The following is a 26,935-nucleotide window of genomic DNA, read 5'->3' on the forward strand; positions in this document are numbered from 1 at the left end:
GTAGGGTGAGTCAACATTTTTTGTTTTAAACAAACATAATACATAACATAATATTGAGCAACATTGATTGAACGTAATTCTTTTTGTAATCTTTAAGTTTGTTTTCAGTGTATTAAACTAAGCATATAGCCTTCTTGATATGGTGCTGGAATAGTGGAGGCAGTGCTCCTGTTGTCTTTGTTCTGACTTGCAGTAACTTCGTAACTCTGTGGTTCTAAATCAGTAGTTCTTTAGTAAACTGTTGAAAACATTTACATCCTTGACCATTCTGCAGGTTATGTAATGTTTTGTTTCATGCAATATTTCCTTTGTGGACTTCACCTGACAAAAGTATGTGTAGATGAATTTATTCTGCCACTATGTGACTGTTGTCTTTTTGTTGTCACTGCCTTATTGTATATCATGGTGGTGTATGAATGAATTGTTTATAAGTAAACAACTTAATCTGGCTTCTTACTTGCTTGGCTTCCTCGGTGATTGTACCCACCACATCTACTGGCTACAAATGTAGTGCTATAAATGGACCCACGTGGCATTCTGGCGATTTTGACTAAAACCGTTTTATATCGGAATTATCTGTTCACGCGCAAATCTAGCCACTCATTGGCTAGAATGTTCCCACCTGATCTCGCCTCCTCCCGCCTGCCTTTTGCGGACAATTAGTCGACTGACAGTTCTATCTTGTCAATATAATAGATACTCTTTGGTATAGCCTCTCCATTTCGGTCGTCACTAGTTAACACAGCCACAAAGTCATAAACCCCGCCCTTTTCTACAATTTATCTTCTTAAAATCTGATTTGAAACCTAACCTTATTCTCAACCACACTAAGCTTATACCTAAAATTCAATTAAGACCCTAAAGCTAATATTTGTTCGTGAATGTGTACGATAAAGCCACAGACTTCTGTTATCCAGCGGGAGCCTCTCCCTTTCACTTCTAACCAAGTCAGTCGCATTTTAGTGACGTATGAGAAGCTTCCGTTGCTGCTGCGTGAACTTCCTACACACGTGCATTTCAGAAGTTGTTGGAACACTGAAAAGGTATTTATCTATTTGTGTTTAACGTTACGGATTCGATGTTGTAAAATCGTTTGGTTTTAAGGTTGAGTTGTCGGCTGCTGTTAGGAGGATGTGATTGTTGGAGGAACCGAAACAAATGACAAGAACCGGCATAGTTAGCCACAATAACATGTCTGGGAAACAAGCTATCATGTTAGCCTGGCTACTGTTTGAGCCAAATATATGATAATTGATTGACTTCTATTATTATCATTATTTACGTTAGTTTGTTGGCATAACGTTAGATGGGAAGCCATATCTCCCTGTTGCTTCACATACTTTAGTGGATTACGAGCGCCTAGTCTGATTAATCAGGTTCTAATACATAATTATTTGGGATAGCTACACTGCAAATTCGTAAAAGTTATTTCCAAGCCAGAATGTTTACATTTACGTTTGATCTTACTCTACCGGTTGTCTGTGGTGTCTGGCCTTCACATGTAGGACATTTGAGACAAAACATCCACAGAAAAGTAACTTAATGTTTAACCCACTTTCTAGAGTTCGGTGCTGAAGAAGACATGTATATTACCTGGTGCATGTAACATTATTGCTTTCGTCCTTCTCGCCCCTAGCTGGGCTCGAACCAGGGACCCTCAGCACACATTTGACACCCTCGAAGCATCGTTACTTAGCGCTTCACAAAAGCCTCGGCCCTTGCAGAGTATGGGAAACAACAACTTCAAGGTCTCGATTGACATTGAGTGACACCGATCGATTGAAACGCTATTAGCGCGCACTCCGCTATCCATCCATTTCACAACGGTTACACGTGCGTAAAGCCATGTAAAAGCCTGCTGACTTCACTTAGTGTGCACGTACTCCTGTATTGTGCTCGTGCCTTCGGCCATGAGCAAATGTGTGCACATGTTGCATACATACTAACTGAAGTCAGCAGGTATTTAAATTGTTTTGCAGGTGACAGGTACATGATAGTCCCACTAAACCCAAACCAGATGGGATGGTGTATTGTGGTAGCCATGCTGGTTAAGTGTGCCTTGAATTCTAAATAAATCACAAACCGTGTCACCAGCAAAGCACCATCACACCTCCATGCTTTACGGTGGGAAATACACATGCAGAGATCATCCGTTCACCCACACCGGCTCTCAAAGACATGGCGGTTGGAACCAAAAATCTCAAATTTGGACTCCAGACCAAAGGACAGATTTCCACCGGTCTAATGTCTGTTGCTCATGCTTCTTGGCCCAAGCAAGTCTCTTCTTATTAGTGTCCTCTAGTAATGGTTTCTTTGTAGCAATTCGACCATGAAGGCCTGATTAACGCAGTCTCCTCTGAACAGTTGCTGTTGAGTTGTCTTGAAATCTGTGAAGTGTTTATTTGGGCTGCAATTTGAGGCTGGTAACTAATGAACGTATCCTATGCAGCAGAGGTAACTCTGCTTTTCCATTCTTGTGGCGGTCCTCATGAGAGCCAGTTTTATCATAGCGCTTGATGGTTTTTGCGATTGCACTTGAAGGAACATTCTAAGTTCTTGAAATGTTCCATTTTGACTGACCTTCATGTCTTGAAGTATTGATGGACCGTTTCTCCTTGCTTATTTGAGCTGTTCTTGCCATAATATGGACTTGGTCTTTTACCAAATAGGACTATCTTATGTATACCATCTCTACCTTGTCACAACACAACTGATTGGCTCAAACGCATTAAGAAGGAAATAAATTATTTTAACACGGCACACCTGTCAATTGAAATGCATTTCAGGTGACTACCTCATGAATATGGTTGAGCGAATGCCAAGAGTGTGCAAAGCTGTCGGGGCCAGGGTGGCTATTTGAAGAATCTCAAATGTTAAATATATTTTCACTTAACACTTTTTTTTGTTGTTGCTTACTACATAATTCCATATGTGTTATTTCATAGTTTTGATGTCTTCGCTATTATTCTACAATGTAGAAAATAGTAAAAATAAGAGAAACCCTTGAATGGGTAGGTGTTTTAACTTTTGACCGGTAGTGTATGCCCACGGTTCTGCCTGCCCCTTTTCTCTACCTGGCCTGCCTGCTGTTTTCTAATGACTGGATGTGTTCAGTCTTCGGTCTGTTGTGTGTGTGTGTGTGTGTGTGTAGAATATCCTAGTTTAGGCCATTTATGGGACCGGTGTCACAGGGATACAGTATCTTTGGGCCAGTCTTGCATGTATGGGGTTGGCTAGTCTTTTGTTGCTGTGGGGGTGTTTTGTCTCATAATATGAAATTACAGTAGGTTACTTGTATAGCCTGTATCAATTACCCTTTTCAGATATAATGTTATGTGGCCCCTTATTATGGCGTGTTTGTTTGTCTGTTAGGGTAGACTACACTACAGCTTTTTAAACGCAGACTCATGAACCTGAACTGTCAATTTTACGCATCCCTCGTTATTGAGTTTCAAAATGTTCTACATGTCGTGTAGACATGATTAGTGTGTTAGCTCCCCAGTCATGCTGCACAGAAGTTATGATGCAGCCCAGACTCCCAGTGCAGGGCAGGCTAGCAATGGGTAACTGGAGCAGGGCACAGTGCCTGTCTCACGCTATAAGGGGGACGGACCTCGGCTGCGCTGATAGACATGAGCATGCGAGTTGATCCATGAGACACATTTGATAGAAGTACCGAAAGTAACAAATTCTAGTACTGGACTGTTTTTCATGGTCTAGTATGGGGAAAAGTACAGAAGTTTTGGTATACCATGCAATGCTACAAGCTATTTGACATGTATAATTTTTTTTAACGGCCAATGAGTTTGGTCTGCTTGGTGTGTTTTTATTTTTGCCATGGAAAACCATGGTTCTACTTGTATCGTCCCAGCCCTAGCTCCAACCCCGAGCAGAAAGGATGTCCAGTGATGTGGAACGGCTGTTGATCCAGTTTCAGGATGAAGCGGGGGAGCCGCTGGGTTCTCCCTTTGATGTCCCGCTGGACATCACACCTGACAAACTACAGCTGGTCTGCAATGCACTGCTACAGAAGGTACACACAACGCTCACACACTGCAACATATTGCTTTAAATCCCCAAGGACAGCCCCATGATCCACACTTAACTTCCATCTCTCTAACCCTGCCTCTTACTCCCTTCCTCCTACTCTGTCCTGGGCTGTTGTGATAGTTTAGATTTGACTAATACCGCTTCTCCCATATCACTCCAGGAGGAGCCGGTACCATTGGCGTTTTTTGTGCGTGGCGAGGCGGAGGTGGTGGAGAGCCTGAGGGTGTGTGTGAAGGCCCTGGGGGTGGAGACTGAGACGGTTCTGCCCGTAGTGTACCAACCCCAGGCGGTGTTCAGGGTCAGGGCTGTTGCTCGCTGTACCTCCTCACTACAGGGACACACAGAGGCTGTCATCTCTGCTGCATTCAGCCCTACTGGGAAGTAAGTATACACACACACACACACACACACACAGATATATACACACACGCTGGGCTAGCTGTAATGTGTGTTCCTCAGGTACCTGGCCAGTGGTTCTGGAGACACTACAGTGAGGTTCTGGGACCTGACCACCGAGACACCACAACATACCTCCAGAGGTACACGCACTAGTGTTGTTACCGTACCAGAATTTTTACTTCGATACCAGGTTTAGTATGACGATACCGAAAACTATACCACAGCAAAAAAAAGTGTTTTAGCCAGACTAACCAGCAGGTGCTGGAAATGTCCACTGTCCACTCATTGAAAGTGCTGTATCTCCCTAATTCTTCAGAGTAAAAGCCTGAAACAATGCCTAAAGACTGGCGACATGTAGAAGAAGCCATAGAGCTCGTGAACTGGGTCTTAAGTCCTGAGACTTAGGAACCAAGTCCTAAGTCAGGGTTGTGAATACCTGTACAGCATATCATTTATTTTTAAATGAATACTCTGTCAGGTAATCGAATACTAACGTCCGTTCGAATATTCAAATAATCGGGCCACAGAGAGCAATGTGTAGAATTGATCGACCTGACCCTTGTGAACACTCACTGTCTCCTCTCCTCCTTTAGGCCACTCCCACTGGGTGCTGACTATTTCCTGGTCACCTGACGGAAGGAAGCTGGCTTCTGGCTGCAAGAACAGCCAGGTGAGACACACTTACACCAGGGTTGGGGTCAATTCCACAAATTAAGTTCCCTCTCCCTAGAAAACCAATCAATTCAAAATTCTTAAATTGAGTAGTTCTTGAGCAGTTCTTAAATTGAGTCAATTCAACTAATCTGGAATTCTAATTATTCAAAAATACAATTCCTAATTCATTATTCTAGATAAATGAAAGCTGTTTAATATGAACAGCATGAAATACTCTATTCCACACGGCAAAGGCTACTGTATTCGTTATACTGCTTTTTCCCCAATGTATATGTCACAGTGTGGGAACAAAGCTCCATGCTCTATAAATTATTACAATCGCTAAACCATTTTTTGAGAATGGGCAACGCCTAAAACACATTTGCTACACTTTTTATTTATTTTATTCAAACAACCATTTATGTAATATACCCTTTTAAACATGTTAATTGCTTAAATGCATAGTTTACAACCAGATTCATGATAAAAATAAGAGGCTTGTTCACAGCAGCAGGTCATGTGGGCAACACTCCCAGCAACAAGCAAATGAGTGCTTCCCCACCGGAGACCAGGGTTCAATTCCCATCTCCACCTTTCATGAAAGCAGAAATCCAATAAAAATGGATGAGAGGTTTATTTGTTCAGGAGTTAAATTAACATTCAGTGTTGTAAAATAACCCCTAGGTGTTAATAACTGAGTTGAGTGTGATTTGTCTTTTTACTTTAGAAGTAAAGTTACACTCAAAACCACACCCATCATTATCATATTTTCCAGCATACTTTATTGCAGGTTGATTAAAACAAAAAACAAACAAAAAAATAGTTTGTTTCAGTATCTGTGTTAGTGTAAAACTAGACTGTTGCGGTATAGCCTTGTGATATGTAATGTATTTTCACAAAGGGTTGCATTTTTAAGGATACTATATTCGCTTAGGCGCTCATTTGTTGAAGGCTACAAGGTTGATAAGAATTGAATGCAACAACCATCACAAGCAAACACAGTCATGAGTGGTGATTCCAACGTTCACTAACAGGCACTCTGGGATATATGCAGATATTTGCATATCCCAGTGTGCCTTTAGAGTGAACACTGGAATTACCACTCATGACTGTTTTGTTAGTGATGGTTGTTGCCTTCAATTCTTATCAACCTTGTAGCCTTCACTTGCATGTCCAGCCTCTTATCAAGGGCTGCATAAATTAATATGCAATTGTAAGTTTATTCAAATACCAGAAGATGCATGATAACCTTCATGGTGGTGTTTATTTCCCATTGAAATCCAACCAATTGTTGAATTTGCAGTATTTAGGATCGTTCATCGCCCACCTTTTGCATTCCGACTGATTGCAAGTTGACCAGACAACCTAAACCATATGAACTGGCTCCACCATCTCAACAACGGGTGCAGTAAATCCAACCGCTGACGGATTGGAGTAGATTTAAAAATATACATATATATATATTTGTGCGGCATAATATAAAGAGCGATCAATCTACACCGACACAAAGAATTGTAAATAATGGACCAGTCAAATGGCATGCAGGGAAACATGTTAATCAGCCCCCTGACACCAGAATTGTTCCAAGTTAAAAGTAAGCAATGCAACATGTTGTAGTCTTCTCTAGCTCAGTAGAGCATGGCTCTTGTAACGGCAGTATATTGGGTTCCATATGATGTTGAAGAATGGTGCATTGTGGGTAGTTTAGAAGATGTTCGCAAATAAGTTAATAAATATGTATAAAAAAACGTAACGTAACTGTTTGTAGTTATATGTAACCAGATTGTGACTACAACTGTCTTTGACCACACTGTTACTTTGGTGAGTAAAAACTCATGCTTCCTACCCTTTAAGGGATAGTTCACCCAAATGACAAAATGACAATGCCATAGTTCAGACTGCTTAAGGGTAAGGAAACCAATGTGTAATTTAGTTGAACTATTACTTTAATTGGACAAAAAATGATCTAACTGGAAATATATTGCACGTCAATTCCTCATTAGAAAACGTAACAAATAATGTATACACATTCATGTATATAATTATTTGATTTAGAACAAAGTTTCATTCCATTTCAATGCTAAATGCATTAACTCCAGTAATTTAGAATTTGCACAATTATAATCCAATTCAAGTTTTCAAATTCTAATTCCATTCCAAGGATGGCTTTCTTTTTCAATTCCAATTGAGACAGTCTAAATTATAATTCAATTCCCCAAATAGTATTTAAGATTGCTGCAATTCTAAGTAATTTATCCACTTCTTGCTTCAACTCCAGAATTGAAATTACATTGGAATTGACACACACACTCACTGTTTCTCCTCAGATCTGTATCTGGGACCCAGTCTCAGGTGTGTGTGTTAACCAGTGTCTCTCTGTGTAGATCTGTATCTGGGACCCAGTCTCAGGTTTGTGTGTTAACCAGTGTCTCTCTGTGTAGATCTGTATATGGGACCCAGTGACAGGACAGCAGATGGGCAAGACCCTGACAGGACACACCAAGTGGATCACATGGATCTCCTGGGAACCTCTACACCTGTAAGATTTACTCTTCTATTTATCTTTTCATCTCGCTCTCTTTTCTCCTTTCTCTCTAATATAACTATCTTGTGCGCTCTCTTCTCAGTAACCCAGAGTGCCGTTACCTGGCTAGCAGCAGTAAGGACGGGGCGGTGAGGGTTTGGGACGTTGTGTTGGGGCGCTGTGAGAGGATCCTGACGGGGCACACCCAGTCTGTTACCTGTGTGAAGTGGGGAGGAGACGGACTGCTATACACATCATCACAGGACAGGACCATTAAAGTCTGGAGGGCTAAAGACGTAAGTGTGTGTGTGTGTGTGAGACCCTTGTCAAAAGTAGTGCACTATATAGGGAATAAGATACCATTTGGGAGGCAGACATTCTACTTCATCTGACCCCTCTCCTCTTCCCCCTCCTCAGGGGGTCCAGTGCAGGACTCTTCAAGGCCATGCTCACTGGGTCAACACCCTGGCTCTCAGTACTGACTATGTGCTACGGACTGGCGCCTTTGAACCCGCCGACGCTACCATCAACCCCCAGGACCAGACTGGCACATGTACGTACACCTGTCCTCTGCCTCTCTCTCCTTCCTCTGTGCCTCTCTATTTGCTCTTTCTGACTTTATACGTACACCTCTGTCTCTGCCCAACTCTTGGTGTAGTGATATTGAACATAGTTTTGACACCTCTCTTCTCTCCACAGTTGAGGAACTCAAAGAGAAAGCCTTGCAGAGATACAACAAAGTCAGGGTGAGTGTCTCCTGTCTCTGCTGTGTATTTATTAGGATCCCCATTAGCTGCCACCAAGGGGGTCCTGGGGTCCACTGAACCTCTTACCCTTTGTGTAGGGTGAGGCCCCGGAGCGTCTTGTGTCGGGCTCTGATGACTTCACCTTGTTCCTCTGGAACCCAGCAGAGGATAAGAAGCCTCTGGCGAGACTGACGGGTCACAGCGCTCTGATCAACGAGGTCCTGTTCTCCCCCGACACACGCCTCCTTGCCTCTGCTTCCTTCGACAAGTCCATCAAGATCTGGGACGGACGCACCGGAAAGTATGTATAGTAGTAGGGGAATTGCGCTAGGAAGTATGTATAGTAGTGGTGGAACTGCGCTAGGAAGTATGTATAGTAGTGGTGGAACTGCGCTAGGTAGTATGTATAGTAGTGGTGAAACTGCGCTAGGAAGTATGTATAGTAGTGGGGGAACTGCGCTAGGTAGTATGTATAGTAGTGGTGGAACTGCGCTAGGAAGTATGTATAGTAGTGGGGGAACTGCGCTAGGAAGTATGTATAGTAGTGGGGGAACTGCGCTAGGTAGTATGTATAGTAGTGGGGGAATTGCGCTAGGTAGTATGTATAGTAGTGGGGGAACTGCGCTAGGAAGTATGTATAGTAGTGGGGGAACTGCGCTAGGAAGTATGTATAGTAGTGGTGGAACTGCGCTAGGAAGTATGTATAGTAGTGGTGGAACTGCGCTAGGAAGTATGTATAGTAGTGGGGGAACTGCGCTAGGAAGTATGTATAGTAGTGGTGGAACTGCGCTAGGTAGTATGTATAGTAGTGGGAGAACTGCGCTAGGAAGTATGTATAGTAGTGGGAGAACTGCGCTAGGAAGTATGTATAGTAGTGGGGGAACTGCGCTAGGTAGTATTTATAGTAGTGGTGGAACTGCGCTAGGAAGTATGTATAGTAGTGGTGGAACTGCGCTAGGTAGTATGTATAGTAGTGGTGGAACTGCGCTAGGTAGTATGTATAGTAGTGGTGGAACTGCGCTAGGTAGTATGTATAGTAGTGGTGGAACTGCGCTAGGAAGCATGTATAGTAGTGGTGAAACTGCGCTAGGTAGTATGTATAGTAGTGGTGGAACTGCGCTAGGTAGTATGTATAGTAGTGGTGGAACTGCGCTAGGTAGTATGTATAGTAGTGGTGGAACTGCGCTAGGTAGTATGTATAGTAGTGGTGGAACTGCGCTAGGTAATATGTATAGTAGTGGGGGAACTGCGCTAGGAAGTATGTATAGTAGTGGGGGAACTGCGCTAGGTAGTATGTATAGTAGTGGTGGAACTGCGCTAGGAAGTATGTATAGTAGTGGTGGAACTGCGCTAGGTAGTATGTATAGTAGTGGTGGAACTGCGCTAGGTAGTATGTATAGTAGTGGTGGAACTGCGCTAGGAAGCATGTATAGTAGTGGTGAAACTGCGCTAGGTAGTATGTATAGTAGTGGTGGAACTGCGCTAGGTAGTATGTATAGTAGTGGTGGAACTGCGCTAGGTAGTATGTATAGTAGTGGTGGAACTGCGCTAGGTAGTATGTATAGTAGTGGTGGAACTGCGCTAGGTAGTATGTATAGTAGTGGGGGAACTGCGCTAGGAAGTATGTATAGTAGTGGGGGAACTGCGCTAGGTAGTATGTATAGTAGTGGTGGAACTGCGCTAGGAAGTATGTATAGTAGTGGTGGAACTGCGCTAGGTAGTATGTATAGTAGTGGTGGAACTGCGCTAGGAAGTATGTATAGTAGTGGTGGAACTGCGCTAGGTAGTATGTATAGTAGTGGGGGAACTGCGCTAGGAAGTATGTATAGTAGTGGGGGAACTGCGCTAGGAAGTATGTATAGTAGTGGGGGAACTGCGCTAGGAAGTTTGTATAGTAGTGGTGGAACTGCGCTAGGAAGTATGTATAGTAGTGGTGGAACTGCGCTAGGAAGTATGTATAGTAGTGGGGGAACTGCGCTAGGTAGTATGCATAGTAGTGGGCGAACTGCGCTAGGTAGTATGCATAGTAGTGGGGGAACTGCGCTAGGTAGTATGTATAGTAGTGGGGGAACTGCGCTAGGAAGTATGTATAGTAGTGGGGGAACTGCGCTAGGAAGTATGTATAGTAGTGGGGGAACTGCGCTAGGAAGTATGTATAGTAGTGGGGGAACTGCGCTAGGAAGTATGTATAGTAGTGGGGGAACTGCGCTGGGAAGTATGTATAGTAGTGGGGGAACTGCGCTGGGAAGTATGTATAGTAGTGGGGGAACTGCGCTAGGTAGTATGTATAGTAGTGGTGGAACTGCGCTAGGAAGTATGTATAGTAGTGGGGGAACTGCGCTAGGAAGTATGTATAGTAGTGGGGGAACTGCGCTAGGAAGTATGTATAGTAGTGGGGGAACTGCGCTAGGAAGTATGTATAGTAGTGGGGGAACTGCGCTAGGTAGTATGTATAGTAGTGGGGGAACTGCGCTAGGAAGTATGTATAGTAGTGGGGGAACTGCGCTAGGAAGTATGTATAGTAGTGGGGGAACTGCGCTAGGAAGTATGTATAGCAGTGGGGGAACTGCGCTAGGTAGTATGTATAGCAGTGGGGGAACTGCGCTAGGTAGTATGTATAGCAGTGGGGGAACTGCGCTAGGAAGTATGCATAGTAGTGGTGGAACTGCGCTAGGTAGTATGCATAGTAGTGGTGGAACTGCGCTAGGTAGTATGTATAGTAGTGGTGGAACTGCGCTAGGTAGTATGTATAGTAGTGGGGGAACTGCGCTAGGAAGTATGTATAGTAGTGGGGGAACTGCGCTAGGTAGTATGTATAGTAGTGGTGGAACTGCGCTAGGAAGTATGTATAGTAGTGGTGGAACTGCGCTAGGTAGTATGTATAGTAGTGGTGGAACTGCGCTAGGAAGTATGTATAGTAGTGGTGGAACTGCGCTAGGTAGTATGTATAGTAGTGGGGGAACTGCGCTAGGAAGTATGTATAGTAGTGGGGGAACTGCGCTAGGAAGTATGTATAGTAGTGGGGGAACTGCGCTAGGAAGTTTGTATAGTAGTGGTGGAACTGCGCTAGGAAGTATGTATAGTAGTGGTGGAACTGCGCTAGGAAGTATGTATAGTAGTGGGGGAACTGCGCTAGGTAGTATGCATAGTAGTGGGCGAACTGCGCTAGGTAGTATGCATAGTAGTGGGGGAACTGCGCTAGGTAGTATGTATAGTAGTGGGGGAACTGCGCTAGGAAGTATGTATAGTAGTGGGGGAACTGCGCTAGGAAGTATGTATAGTAGTGGGGGAACTGCGCTAGGAAGTATGTATAGTAGTGGGGGAACTGCGCTAGGAAGTATGTATAGTAGTGGGGGAACTGCGCTGGGAAGTATGTATAGTAGTGGGGGAACTGCGCTGGGAAGTATGTATAGTAGTGGGGGAACTGCGCTAGGTAGTATGTATAGTAGTGGTGGAACTGCGCTAGGAAGTATGTATAGTAGTGGGGGAACTGCGCTAGGAAGTATGTATAGTAGTGGGGGAACTGCGCTAGGAAGTATGTATAGTAGTGGGGGAACTGCGCTAGGAAGTATGTATAGTAGTGGGGGAACTGCGCTAGGTAGTATGTATAGTAGTGGGGGAACTGCGCTAGGAAGTATGTATAGTAGTGGGGGAACTGCGCTAGGAAGTATGTATAGTAGTGGGGGAACTGCGCTAGGAAGTATGTATAGCAGTGGGGGAACTGCGCTAGGTAGTATGTATAGCAGTGGGGGAACTGCGCTAGGTAGTATGTATAGCAGTGGGGGAACTGCGCTAGGAAGTATGCATAGTAGTGGGGGAACTGCGCTAGGAAGTATGCATAGTAGTGGGGGAACTGCGCTAGGAAGTATGTATAGTAGTGGTGGAACTGCGCTAGGAAGTATGTATAGTAGTGGGGGAACTGCGCTAGGAAGTATGTATAGTAGTGGGGGAACTGCGCTAGGAAGTATGTATAGTAGTGGGGGAACTGCGCTAGGTAGTATGTATAGTAGTGGGGGAACTGCGCTAGGAAGTATGTATAGTAGTGGGGGAACTGCGCTAGGAAGTATGTATAGTAGTGGGGGAACTGCGCTAGGAAGTATGTATAGTAGTGGGGGAACTGCGCTAGGAAGTATGTATAGTAGTGGGGGAACTGCGCTAGGTAGTATGCATAGTAGTGGGGGAACTGCGCTAGGTAGTATGCATAGTAGTGGGGGAACTGCGCTAGGTAGTATGCATAGTAGTGGGGGAACTGCGCTAGGAAGTATGTATAGTAGTGGGGGAACTGCGCTAGGAAGTATGTATAGTAGTGGGGGAACTGCGCTAGGAAGTATGTATAGTAGTGGGGGAACTGCGCTAGGAAGTATGTATAGTAGTGGGGGAACTGCGCTAGGAAGTATGTATAGTAGTGGGGGAACTGCGCTAGGAAGTATGTATAGTAGTGGGGGAACTGCGCTAGGAAGTATGTATAGTAGTGGGGGAACTGCGCTAGGTAGTATGCATAGTAGTGGGGGAACTGCGCTAGGTAGTATGCATAGTAGTGGGGGAACTGCGCTAGGTAGTATGTATAGTAGTGGGGGAACTGCGCTAGGAAGTATGTATAGTAGTGGGGGAACTGCGCTAGGAAGTATGTATAGTAGTGGGGGAACTGCGCTAGGAAGTATGTATAGTAGTATGGGGGAACTGCGCTAGGAAGTATGTATAGTAGTGGGGGAACTGCGCTAGGAAGTATGTATAGTAGTGGGGGAACTGCGCTAGGAAGTATGTATAGTAGTGGGGGAACTGCGCTAGGTAGTATGTATAGTAGTGGTAGGAACTGCGCTAGGAAGTATGTATAGTAGTGGGGGAACTGCGCTAGGAAGTATGTATAGTAGTGGGGGAACTGCGCTAGGAAGTATGTATAGTAGTGGGGGAACTGCGCTAGGTAGTATGTATAGTAGTGGGCGAACTGCGCTAGGTAGTATGTATAGTTGTGGGCGAACTGCGCTAGGTAGTATGCATAGTAGTGGGGGAACTGCGCTAGGTAGTATGTATAGTAGTGGGGGAACTGCGCTAGGAAGTATGTATAGTAGTGGGGGAACTGCGCTAGGAAGTATGTATAGTAGTGGGGGAACTGCGCTAGGAAGTATGTATAGTAGTGGGGGAACTGCGCTAGGAAGTATGTATAGTAGTGGGGGAACTGCGCTAGGAAGTATGTATAGTAGTGGGGGAACTGCGCTAGGAAGTATGTATAGTAGTGGGGGAACTGCGCTAGGAAGTATGTATAGTAGTGGGGGAACTGCGCTAGGAAGTATGTATAGTAGTGGGGGAACTGCGCTAGGAAGTATGTATAGTAGTGGGGGAACTGCGCTAGGAAGTATGTATAGTAGTGGGGGAACTGCGCTAGGAAGTATGTATAGTAGTGGGGGAACTGCGCTAGGAAGTATGTATAGTAGTGGGGGAACTGCGCTAGGAAGTATGTATAGTAGTGGGGGAACTGCGCTAGGAAGTATGTATAGTAGTGGGGGAACTGCGCTAGGAAGTATGTATAGTAGTGGGGGAACTGCGCTAGGAAGTATGTATAGTAGTGGGGGAACTGCGCTAGGAAGTATGTATAGTAGTGGGGGAACTGCGCTAGGAAGTATGTATAGTAGTGGGGGAACTGCGCTAGGAAGTATGTATAGTAGTGGGGGAACTGCGCTAGGTAGTATGTATAGTAGTGGTGGAACTGCGCTAGGAAGTATGTATAGTAGTGGGGGAACTGCGCTAGGAAGTATGTATAGTAGTGGGGGAACTGCGCAAGGAAGTATGTATAGTAGTGGTGAAACTGCGCTAGGAAGTATGTATAGTAGTGGGGGAACTGCGCTAGGTAGTATGTATAGTAGTGGTGGAACTGCGCTAGGAAGTATGTATAGTAGTGGGGGAACTGCGCTAGGAAGTATGTATAGTAGTGGGGGAACTGCGCTAGGTAGTATGTATAGTAGTGGGGGAATTGCGCTAGGTAGTATGTATAGTAGTGGGGGAACTGCGCTAGGAAGTATGTATAGTAGTGGGGGAACTGCGCTAGGAAGTATGTATAGTAGTGGTGGAACTGCGCTAGGAAGTATGTATAGTAGTGGTGGAACTGCGCTAGGAAGTATGTATAGTAGTGGGGGAACTGCGCTAGGAAGTATGTATAGTAGTGGTGGAACTGCGCTAGGTAGTATGTATAGTAGTGGGAGAACTGCGCTAGGAAGTATGTATAGTAGTGGGAGAACTGCGCTAGGAAGTATGTATAGTAGTGGGGGAACTGCGCTAGGTAGTATGTATAGTAGTGGTGGAACTGCGCTAGGAAGTATGTATAGTAGTGGTGGAACTGCGCTAGGTAGTATGTATAGTAGTGGTGGAACTGCGCTAGGTAGTATGTATAGTAGTGGTGGAACTGCGCTAGGTAGTATGTATAGTAGTGGTGGAACTGCGCTAGGAAGCATGTATAGTAGTGGTGAAACTGCGCTAGGTAGTATGTATAGTAGTGGTGGAACTGCGCTAGGTAGTATGTATAGTAGTGGTGGAACTGCGCTAGGTAGTATGTATAGTAGTGGTGGAACTGCGCTAGGTAGTATGTATAGTAGTGGTGGAACTGCGCTAGGTAATATGTATAGTAGTGGGGGAACTGCGCTAGGAAGTATGTATAGTAGTGGGGGAACTGCGCTAGGTAGTATGTATAGTAGTGGTGGAACTGCGCTAGGAAGTATGTATAGTAGTGGTGGAACTGCGCTAGGTAGTATGTATAGTAGTGGTGGAACTGCGCTAGGTAGTATGTATAGTAGTGGTGGAACTGCGCTAGGAAGCATGTATAGTAGTGGTGAAACTGCGCTAGGTAGTATGTATAGTAGTGGTGGAACTGCGCTAGGTAGTATGTATAGTAGTGGTGGAACTGCGCTAGGTAGTATGTATAGTAGTGGTGGAACTGCGCTAGGTAGTATGTATAGTAGTGGTGGAACTGCGCTAGGTAGTATGTATAGTAGTGGGGGAACTGCGCTAGGAAGTATGTATAGTAGTGGGGGAACTGCGCTAGGTAGTATGTATAGTAGTGGTGGAACTGCGCTAGGAAGTATGTATAGTAGTGGTGGAACTGCGCTAGGTAGTATGTATAGTAGTGGTGGAACTGCGCTAGGAAGTATGTATAGTAGTGGTGGAACTGCGCTAGGTAGTATGTATAGTAGTGGGGGAACTGCGCTAGGAAGTATGTATAGTAGTGGGGGAACTGCGCTAGGAAGTATGTATAGTAGTGGGGGAACTGCGCTAGGAAGTTTGTATAGTAGTGGTGGAACTGCGCTAGGAAGTATGTATAGTAGTGGTGGAACTGCGCTAGGAAGTATGTATAGTAGTGGGGGAACTGCGCTAGGTAGTATGCATAGTAGTGGGCGAACTGCGCTAGGTAGTATGCATAGTAGTGGGGGAACTGCGCTAGGTAGTATGTATAGTAGTGGGGGAACTGCGCTAGGAAGTATGTATAGTAGTGGGGGAACTGCGCTAGGAAGTATGTATAGTAGTGGGGGAACTGCGCTAGGAAGTATGTATAGTAGTGGGGGAACTGCGCTAGGAAGTATGTATAGTAGTGGGGGAACTGCGCTGGGAAGTATGTATAGTAGTGGGGGAACTGCGCTAGGGAAGTATGTATAGTAGTGGGGGAACTGCGCTAGGTAGTATGTATAGTAGTGGTGGAACTGCGCTAGGAAGTATGTATAGTAGTGGGGGAACTGCGCTAGGAAGTATGTATAGTAGTGGGGGAACTGCGCTAGGAAGTATGTATAGTAGTGGGGGAACTGCGCTAGGAAGTATGTATAGTAGTGGGGGAACTGCGCTAGGTAGTATGTATAGTAGTGGGGGAACTGCGCTAGGAAGTATGTATAGTAGTGGGGGAACTGCGCTAGGAAGTATGTATAGTAGTGGGGGAACTGCGCTAGGAAGTATGTATAGCAGTGGGGGAACTGCGCTAGGTAGTATGTATAGCAGTGGGGGAACTGCGCTAGGTAGTATGTATAGCTGCGCTAGGTAGTATGTATAGTAGTGGGGGAACTGCGCTAGGAAGTATGCATAGTAGTGGGGGAACTGCGCTAGGAAGTATGCATAGTAGTGGGGGAACTGCGCTAGGAAGTATGTATAGTAGTGGGGGAACTGCGCTAGGAAGTATGTATAGTAGTGGGGGAACTGCGCTAGGAAGTATGTATAGTAGTGGGGGAACTGCGCTAGGAAGTATGTATAGTAGTGGGGGAACTGCGCTAGGTAGTATGTATAGTAGTGGGGGAACTGCGCTAGGAAGTATGTATAGTAGTGGGGGAACTGCGCTAGGAAGTATGTATAGTAGTGGGGGAACTGCGCTAGGAAGTATGTATAGTAGTGGGGGAACTGCGCTAGGAAGTATGTATAGTAGTGGGGGAACTGCGCTAGGTAGTATGCATAGTAGTGGGGGAACTGCGCTAGGTAGTATGCATAGTAGTGGGGGAACTGCGCTAGGTAGTATGCATAGTAGTGGGGGAACTGCGCTAGGAAGTATGTATAGTAGTGGGGGAACTGCGCTAGGAAGTATGTATAGTAGTGGGGGAACTGCGCTAGGAAGTATGTATAGTAGTGGGGGAACTGCGCTAGGAAGTATGTATAGTAGTGGGGGAACTGCGCTAGGAAGTATGTATAGTAGTGGGGGAACTGCGCTAGGAAGTATGTATAGTAGTGGGGGAACTGCGCTAGGTAGTATGTATAGTAGTGGTGGAACTGCGCTAGGAAGTATGTATAGTAGTGGGGGAACTGCGCTAGGAAGTATGTATAGTAGTGGGGGAACTGCGCTAGGAAGTATGTATAGTAGTGGGGGAACTGCGCTAGGTAGTATGTATAGTAGTGGGCGAACTGCGCTAGGTAGTATGTATAGTTGTGGGCGAACTGCGCTAGGTAGTATGCATAGTAGTGGGGGAACTGCGCTAGGTATGTATAGTATAGTAGTGGGGGAACTGCGCTAGGAAGTATGTATAGTAGTGGGGGAACTGCGCTAGGAAGTATGTATAGTAGTGGGGGAACTGCGCTAGGAAGTATGTATAGTAGTGGGGGAACTGCGCTAGGAAGTATGTATAGTAGTGGGGGAACTGCGCTAGGAAGTATGTATAGTAGTGGGGGAACTGCGCTAGGAAGTATGTATAGTAGTGGGGGAACTGCGCTAGGAAGTATGTATAGTAGTGGGGGAACTGCGCTAGGAAGTATGTATAGTAGTGGGGGAACTGCGCTAGGAAGTATGTATAGTAGTGGGGGAACTGCGCTAGGAAGTATGTATAGTAGTGGGGGAACTGCGCTAGGAAGTATGTATAGTAGTGGGGGAACTGCGCTAGGAAGTATGTATAGTAGTGTATAGGGGAACTGCGCTAGGAAGTATGTATAGTAGTGGGGGAACTGCGCTAGGAAGTATGTATAGTAGTGGGGGAACTGCTGCGCTAGGAAGTATGTATAGTAGTGGGGGAACTGCGCTAGGAAGTATGTATAGTAGTGGGGGAACTGCGCTAGGAAGTATGTATAGTAGTGGGGGAACTGCGCTAGGAAGTATGTATAGTAGTGGGGGAACTGCGCTAGGAAGTATGTATAGTAGTGGGGGAACTGCGCTAGGAAGTATGTATAGTAGTGGGGGAACTGCGCTAGGTAGTATGTATAGTAGTGGTGGAACTGCGCTAGGAAGTATGTATAGTAGTGGGGGAACTGCGCTAGGAAGTATGTATAGTAGTGGGGGAACTGCGCTAGGAAGTATGTATAGTAGTGGGGGAACTGCGCTAGGAAGTATGTATAGTAGTGGGGGAACTGCGCTAGGTAGTATGTATAGTAGTGGGGGAACTGCGCTAGGTAGTATGCATAGTAGTGGGGGAACTGCGCTAGGTAGTATGTATAGTAGTGGGGGAACTGCGCTAGGAAGTATGTATAGTAGTGGGGGAACTGCGCTAGGAAGTATGTATAGTAGTGGGGGAACTGCGCTAGGAAGTATGTATAGTAGTGGGGGAACTGCGCTAGGAAGTATGTATAGTAGTGGGGGAACTGCGCTAGGAAGTATGTATAGTAGTGGGGGAACTGCGCTAGGAAGTATGTATAGTAGTGGGGGAACTGCGCTAGGAAGTATGTATAGTAGTGGGGGAACTGCGCTAGGAAGTATGTATAGTAGTGGGGGAACTGCGCTAGGAAGTATGTATAGTAGTGGGCGAACTGCGCTAGGTAGTATGTATAGTAGTGGGGGCGAACTGCGCTAGGTAGTATGTATAGTAGTGGGGGAACTGCGCTAGGTAGTATGTATAGTAGTGGGGGAACTGCGCTAGGAAGTATGTATAGTAGTGGGGGAACTGCGCTAGGAATGTATAGTAGTGGGGGAACTGTAGTGTATGTATAGTAGTGGGGGAACTGCGCTAGGAAGTATGTATAGTAGTGGGGGAACTGCGCTAGGAAGTATGTATAGTAGTGGGGGAACTGCGCTAGGAAGTATGTATAGTAGTGGGGGAACTGCGCTAGGAAGTATGTATAGTAGTGGGGGAACTGCGCTAGGAAGTATGTATAGTAGTGGGGGAACTGCGCTAGGAAGTATGTATAGTAGTGGGGGAACTGCGCTAGGAAGTATGTATAGTAGTGGGGGAACTGCGCTAGGAAGTATGTATAGTAGTGGGGGAACTGCGCTAGGAAGTATGTATAGTAGTGGGGGAACTGCGCTAGGAAGTATGTATAGTAGTGGGGGAACTGCGCTAGGAAGTATGTATAGTAGTGGGGGAACTGCGCTAGGTAGTATGTATAGTAGTGGTGGAACTGCGCTAGGAAGTATGTATAGTAGTGGGGGAACTGCGCTAGGAAGTATGTATAGTAGTGGGGGAACTGCGCTAGGAAGTATGTATAGTAGTGGGGGAACTGCGCTAGGAAGTATGTATAGTAGTGGGGGAACTGCGCTAGGTAGTATGTATAGTAGTGGTGGAACTGCGCTAGGTAGTATGTATAGTAGTGGGGGAACTGCGCTAGGAAGTATGTATAGTAGTGGGGGAACTGCGCTAGGAAGTATGTATAGTAGTGGGGGAACTGCGCTAGGAAGTATGTATAGTAGTGGGGGAACTGCGCTAGGAAGTATGTATAGTAGTGGGGGAACTGCGCTAGGTAGTATGTATAGTAGTGGGGGAACTGCGCTAGGTAGTATGTATAGTAGTGGGGGAACTGCGCTAGGAAGTATGTATAGTAGTGGGGGAACTGCGCTAGGAAGTATGTATAGTAGTGGGGGAACTGCGCTAGGAAGTATGGATAGTAGTGGGGGAACTGCGCTAGGTAGTATGTATAGTAGTGGGGGAACTGCGCTAGGAAGTATGTATAGTAGTGGGGGAACTGCGCTAGGAAGTATGTATAGTAGTGGGGGAACTGCGCTAGGAAGTATGTATAGTAGTGGGGGAACTGCGCTAGGAAGTATGTATAGTAGTGGGGGAACTGCGCTAGGTAGTATGCATAGTAGTGGGGGAACTGCGCTAGGTAGTATGCATAGTAGTGGGGGAACTGCGCTAGGTAGTATGCATAGTAGTGGGGGAACTGCGCTAGGAAGTATGTATAGTAGTGGGGGAACTGCGCTAGGAAGTATGTATAGTAGTGGGGGAACTGCGCTAGGAAGTATGTATAGTAGTGGGGGAACTGCGCTAGGAAGTATGTATAGTAGTGGGGGAACTGCGCTAGGAAGTATGTATAGTAGTGGGGGAACTGCGCTAGGAAGTATGTATAGTAGTGGGGGAACTGCGCTAGGTAGTATGTATAGTAGTGGTGGAACTGCGCTAGGAAGTATGTATAGTAGTGGGGGAACTGCGCTAGGAAGTATGTATAGTAGTGGGGGAACTGCGCTAGGAAGTATGTATAGTAGTGGGGGAACTGCGCTAGGTAGTATGTATAGTAGTGGGGGAACTGCGCTAGGAAGTATGTATAGTAGTGGGGGAACTGCGCTAGGAAGTATGTATAGTAGTGGGGGAACTGCGCTAGGTAGTATGTATAGTAGTGGGGGAACTGCGCTAGGAAGTATGTATAGTAGTGGGGGAACTGCGCTAGGAAGTATGTATAGTAGTGGGGGAACTGCGCTAGGAAGTATGTATAGTAGTGGGGGAACTGCGCTAGGAAGTATGTATAGTAGTGGGGGAACTGCGCTAGGACGTATGTATAGTAGTGGGGGAACTGCGCTAGGAAGTATGTATAGTAGTGGGGGAACTGCGCTAGGAAGTATGTATAGTAGTGGGGGAACTGCGCTAGGAAGTATGTATAGTAGTGGGGGAACTGCGCTAGGAAGTATGTATAGTAGTGGGGGAACTGCACTAGGAAGTATGTATAGTAGTGGGGGAACTGCGCTAGGACGTATGTATAGTAGTGGGGGAACTGCGCTAGGAAGTATGTATAGTAGTGGGGGAACTGCGCTAGGACGTATGTATAGTAGTGGGGGAACTGCGCTAGGACGTATGTATAGTAGTGGGGGAACTGCGCTAGGACGTATGTATAGTAGTGGGGGAACTGCGCTAGGAAGTATGTATAGTAGTGGGGGAATTCTAATCGATAATGCATGCCATTTAGCAGATGCTTTTATCCAAGGCGACTTGGACATGCATGCATACATTTTTTGACATACGGATGGCCCCAGCGGGAATTGAGCCAACAAGCCTTGGGGCTGCCAGCACCATGTTCTATCGACTGTGCTTGCATAATGACAGAGTCCAGATCTCTGTTCTATTCTGATTCACACTGAACATTTGATTCACTAAGCACCAGTTCTGTTTACAGAGAATAAAAACATTGGTACAATATGTAAACTTACATAAACACTGTCTCTGTATGTAGTAGTTCTGCTCTCCACCGGGTGGGACTCTAACTGTGTGTGTGTGTGTGTAGGTACCTACAGTCCCTGCGTGGTCATGTAGCAGCAGTGTACCAGGTGGCGTGGTCAGCAGACAGTAGACTGATGGTCAGTGGTTCCAGTGACTCCACTCTGAAGGTCTGGGACATCAAGACTGGCAAACTACACACTGATCTACCTGGACACGCAGATGAGGTGAGAGGGAGGGATGGTGTTTTCCACAAATGGGGCTCTAAAATTAAAAGAAGAGATGCTCAATTAAGTTCTGGGTCCACACGTGTTAAGAGAAGTGATGGAACCTCCATCAGTTAAATGAGTGAAAGAATTTCAACAAGTGTTTGCAACTCTTTGTGAATTGCAGTATGTTATTTATTTAAACAAAAATACTTAACAACTGACCCACTAATTTCTTCTTAAAGAATCTTGTAAGAGTCTGTTGACTTCCACAGCTATCTGCAATACAGACATGATTGAAGAATGAAGCAGGTGTTAATCATGGTCTTTGCTTCACAGAAAGCAGCTGTCGACAACTCCATTGTCAACACTTTGATTAAATCAGTAGACCAGTGGAGGCTGGTGACTTGAAAAATTGGGGAGGATGGGAGACCCACGGAATAGGCGCGTAACGCACGGAGATGTCAAAGTGCGTTTCAAAAACCGGCAGACTAATTATTTGAACCTAAAGCGTTTAATAAAGACATTTCTAGTACCATATTATGGGGAATGGGAATGAGAGGGCTACTAAGTGTTGGAAAGGGATCACAGCAGTGATTGAATGAGGGTATGAGGCATGAGTTGAGGTGTTCAGAGGCTTGACCAGTGCAGAACGGGATTTGACTGGGAAGACCACCAATAACACAACACACTACACAGTTAGACAAAAGAGCTAAGAATGAGTCAGTCCAAGCAAGGAGTAAAATCGTTGTGTAATAATGTGATTGCGTATGTCTCTATCCAACAATGTCACCAAACTTCTCAATGCATAGAAACCCCATAACGCTCTGTGGCACAATCCCAATACAGCTCAATAGGTTAATTATCTGATCCTAATTCTACAATTGGATGGACAACGTGTCAGTTCATACTGCAAAAGCTTTGATTGGTTGGAGGACGTCCTCCGGAAGTGGTCATAACAACATGAGTGATCACTTCTTCCTCTCTGACAAGCGATTTCAACTCGCTGTTTGCATTTGAGGTTTGTTCCAACAATCGTTCCGATGTTCACCGAAACACACAAAAACATTATTTTACTGTAATAGGAGAGACCTTAAACTTTTCTAACAATACCCTTTTTATGTCTCAACTCTTCAAATTGTGCCCAGAGCAGACACTACTAAAACGGGAGTTTCAATGAACAGTGATTCTGGAAAATGTATGCCTAGCATTACAGTACCATGTACCAAAGACTTATACTAGCTATCTAGTCTGTTTTTATAAATGTACAATAAGCATAAAACACAATTATAAAAGGAATTGGCAACTCATTCTCATTCTGAGAAATAAGGTAGGTCACTTGATTTAACATCTGAGCAAGGCAACAGTAAACTGTCGTCCCCCACGAATGATGCAGAGCCCCACCTGGGCCAATCGGTGTAATTGTGTAAATGCCAGATATCTATGGCAAGACACATCGTTCACCCAAGTTTTGTCACAAACGGGCCAGTGGTGTCTGAGATATTGTGTGCGACTAACGTACTTACAGATGGAGACCAATCCACAGTCCCCTCCCTGATTTTCATCGTGGAGGACAACAAAGTGGACAGGCTAGCATGCTGTTCAAATAGTTGGGAGACGGACAGAAGTTTTTTTTTTTCATAACAATTCAACTGTCAATTGTTAGCTTGCAAATAGATCCAAGTTGGCTAAACTTGAAATATAAAGATGAGCTGGCTGCTCACTAGCAAGTGGTCTTGTGCTTGAGAGATTGTTAATGAGACCTACTTTTCTATCCCTGCTACAAGAAGGTAGTCATTCGTGAATGTGCATTATGCATGGTTCTGGTTAAATTTGTCACAAAGGGTATTTTCATTGACCAACTTTGTAACCCAGATCAGGTGTTATTTCAAAAAAGTAGGATAAACTATTTTGATATAATTAAATTATTAGTAGGTCTTATGGTTGTGAAAGGCTTATATTTAGCCTAGGTGTAATTTCACAAGCCCTGGATATATTAGATTATTGCTGACTGTTTGAAATGCAGTGTATTTTAGCTTTTAATTGTACAACTAGGCTTATTTAGGGAACTTTTTAAAAGTGGATGTATCAGTCAAGTGTGGACAACTAAGGTTTTTTTTCTTTATTTTTACTGTTACTGTAATAGTGAAGGCATAAACTATGAAATAATGTAGTAACCATTTAAAAAATTGTTTTTAACAAATCAGAATATGTGTATTTGTGATTCTTCAAAGTAGCCACCCTTTGGCATGATGACAGCTTCTGTGTGAATCGCCTACAAGTAATATATATATATATATATATATATATATATATATATATATATATATATATATATATATATATATATATATATATATAAAACAATTGTTGGTAATATCGCCTAGCCCTTAAGAATGAGGACTTGTGAAGAGCAATATCAATAACTTTTGCATAATCAAGACAGTTGCTTTGTGAGAGGGTGTAAAATAGGGGTGTGAAGGTTTAAACGAACTTTGATTCCTTAACGTTAAAAGGGGAAAAAACTAACCGATTTTAGTATTTAAAATGTTTTATCACAGTGCATTTATCACAAAACTACCATTAACGGATCCCAATCATCATCATGAAGGGGAAAAATTCAACAAATACTTGGTGGGCAGGCTTTTGTTAAACATGAAACAAAGTAGACACCTAGACTAGTATATGCAATTTTTCTTCATCAAATGTTTTTGGTTTCATATTTCATTCTGGAACCTGTTTAGGGGGTGGGGGGTTGGAACCTACTCTAAATGGCACACTATAGCAGTTTGGGAAAAACACAAAATAGATGAGACTAATTTATTCCAAAGCTGCAGCTCATGGTTGGAACACTACTTTAATCAACCAGTCCATTTTGTATTTGTGATTCAAATGTTGTGATTTGGCAAGGAATGTAGCTTTGCTACAGTTTTGTTTGTGTATCCCATCAGTTAGATATGTTTTTATATCATTTCTGTAAGCCTAATGGGATCTTGGGAGCAGTCGGATCGAAATTGCGTGAGACCCGTAACTAAGGGAAAGAGCTGTGATCACTTGCTAGGTTATTTTTTTGTTGAGTCGCGTATGCACATAACAAATTAAAGGAACAACAGTCGACGTGATTTTCAACTTCGGTACAAAATTCAAGCTATTGTGTGACTGTGTTAGAACTTCATTGCTCCCTACTCGTCATACCATGCAATCGGATTTGACTGGGAATTCTGTTAAGTGTTATTGTTTTAAAAACCAATAGATTGCCTTTTTAAACGGCACATGACAGGGATGTACCCTCTCCCCCCTCCTGTTTGCACTGGCAAATGAACCACTTGCAGAAAGAATTAGACAGGACCCAAAGGTAACAGGTATTGGTAAACATGAATATAGACAAATTTAGCAGGTTTTCTGTTATACCTGACCAATATTGAAAACACAATGCCCCCCTGGCAAAAAAAAAAAATCATAATACTCTAAAATCTATGAAATAATGGCAGTAAGAAAAATTATAACTCAGAATTGCATGGCTCCCAACTTTTTTGGTAATAACAATTACCCCACCAAGTAGATCCTTTAAAAAAGTATTCTTGGTCATAAGACTTTATATGGGCAGATAAAATGTGTAGACTAAAAAGGGAAGTTTTTTAAAATGTTTTTATTTTATACTTCCTAAAACTGAGGGTGGTTATAACCTTCCAGACTTGGAATTGTATCAACTTGCTACCCAAGGCTTTTACTTGTGACATAGTTAAATTAACTAAAGAAAAACAATGGGTACATATTGAAGATGCACATGTTTGTCACTCTCTCACTCACAGGTGTTTGCAGTAGACTGGAGTCCTGATGGCCAGAGAGTAGTCAGTGGAGGAAAAGACAAGTGTCTCAGAATGTAAGTCCCTCTCTCACGGTCACTACCTCACACGATCTCTCTCGTGGTCAGTAGAGTAACCGCTCTATTTCCTGTATCTTAACAGATGGAGGAGGTAGCCACACCAATCACGTGCCTTACTAGCCCCTGTCTCCACCAATCAGGAAGCCAGGATGACGGACAGAAGGCGGGGCCAGTGGTCTGAGACTTCCTGGTCCTACATTGGAACATAATGCCCTGCTTTACCTGTCAACAACAACCACACTTACCGAGGACTGCCGATCAAAGTGATGTAGGAGGGAGAGAGTGATGAGAAATGGAGAGGAGGATATAACCAGAGGCATGAAAGTAGTGGAGGGAGCCTGAGGCTAGTAAGGTACTATATCTAATAGGTGTGTGTTGACGTCTATACCTGAGCCCTAGCTGGCAGGTACACAGCAAGAGGACTGTAGGAATAAAGGAGTCCTAATACAGGTCTATTAATGCATCCCCTCTCTCTCAAGGTTAACATAGTAAAGTAAAACTAATCAGGAAAAAAGGATTTAGTAAATTGAAATAAATATAATTAACAAACCCGTTTGAAAAATGAAAACTATATTTGACTCCAAAACGACTTAAAAATAAAAGCCATCATGAATGATGAGTTTGAGTTTTTCCCCCTAATGTTCTGCATAAATGTAATTGGGTTTTCAAGGTTTAGGGGGGATTCAAGCTACTGAATCTTGGGGGTAAATGCTGCCAGAAGATGGTGATATTTCAAATAGGCCTAGCTTGTGTATCACTAGTTATCAGGAAAACATCTAAATGTACTACTAAAGTTGAAAAGTATTGGATTGGTGTAAACATGTGCAACAGGGTTTCCTTCTACTATATTTTTGGCACCACATTTATAATTTAAACAACCTAATGACCATCTCCTTTTGTATTACTGCCCCCCAGTGGCAAGACCTTAACCCCCCCCCCCTCTCCTAGCCTCTCACGCATGCTTTCTATCTCTATCACTAAAGCTAAAACCGAAACTAAATAATATACAAACAAAATTGCAATTTTTCTATACAACTCAAACTATAATCACCTCCCTGGTCCTGGCTGCTTCTGACCTGCTGGTACTCTCTTGACTAATACAGCCTACGTTCCTGACACCTGCTGTGTCTCTGCTCTAATCCTCTGGTCAGTCAACTGAAAGGCGAAGTCCTGCCCTGCTGCTTCCCTCTACGTTAGTGACGAGACAGTTAGTGACAGGATCCTTAGCTGCTCTGTCCTTTGACTGACTGGTCCTCTATACCTAGCCCGATGGCTCTATTTTTAAGTTATCTGCTGTGTCTGATCTAGTCACTGTCTGAAGGACCTCTCCCTCTGCATTCTACTATGTAAACCAAGATCATAGTGCTTCATCATTAAACACCTTAGATATCGAAGGTTCTGAGTACTCTGTCATTTTGTGGACGTCAATTTGTGTTTGTGCCTTAGTTTATAGAACCAGGGAAGAATAAAATGTACTCTTTCACAGAACTGTCTTCTGGAGATAGAACAGTCTCTGTGATTGGTTTACCCGACTTCAAGAATCGACGCTAATTGGGTGACCACATGCTTATTTTGACGCAGTGTTAAATCTCCTGCCAGTTTTGGACTAAAGTCAGGGATTCATTCCAAGGGACCTTGTAGAGAAGCACATTGCTCTTGGTAATATA

At 44.3% G+C, this 26,935-nt stretch overlaps 1 protein-coding gene across 1 annotated transcript; it reads left to right on the forward strand.

Annotated features, from left to right (window-relative positions):
• Nucleotides 1-824: 824 nt before the first annotated feature.
• Nucleotides 825-26,662, forward strand: LOC139367103 (notchless homolog 1 (Drosophila)). The gene is made up of 13 exons (XM_071105151.1): nt 825-1,043; nt 3,872-4,033; nt 4,211-4,431; nt 4,510-4,589; nt 5,043-5,119; nt 7,545-7,642; nt 7,731-7,923; nt 8,045-8,180; nt 8,327-8,373; nt 8,472-8,674; nt 21,244-21,403; nt 25,195-25,265; nt 25,351-26,662. The coding sequence occupies exons 2-13, from the start codon at nt 3,899-3,901 to the stop codon at nt 25,361-25,363; spliced, it is 1,434 nt and encodes a 477-aa protein (XP_070961252.1). The 5' UTR covers nt 825-1,043; nt 3,872-3,898; the 3' UTR covers nt 25,364-26,662.
• Nucleotides 26,663-26,935: the final 273 nt, after the last annotated feature.

This window comes from Oncorhynchus clarkii, chromosome 15, assembly GCF_045791955.1.
Source record: "Oncorhynchus clarkii lewisi isolate Uvic-CL-2024 chromosome 15, UVic_Ocla_1.0, whole genome shotgun sequence".
Taxonomy (NCBI): domain Eukaryota; kingdom Metazoa; phylum Chordata; class Actinopteri; order Salmoniformes; family Salmonidae; genus Oncorhynchus; species Oncorhynchus clarkii.

Excerpts from the sequence above, each read along its gene's own strand:
- LOC139367103 (XM_071105151.1), top strand. The coding sequence starts at position 3,899 with ATGTCCAGTGATGTGGAACGGCTGTTGATCCAGTTTCAGGATGAAGCG. Across the intron at positions 4,590-5,042 it reads ACCACAACATACCTCCAGAG|GCCACTCCCACTGGGTGCTG; the intron begins GTACACGCACTA and ends CTCCTCCTTTAG. Across the intron at positions 8,181-8,326 it reads CCAGGACCAGACTGGCACAT|TTGAGGAACTCAAAGAGAAA; the intron begins GTACGTACACCT and ends TTCTCTCCACAG.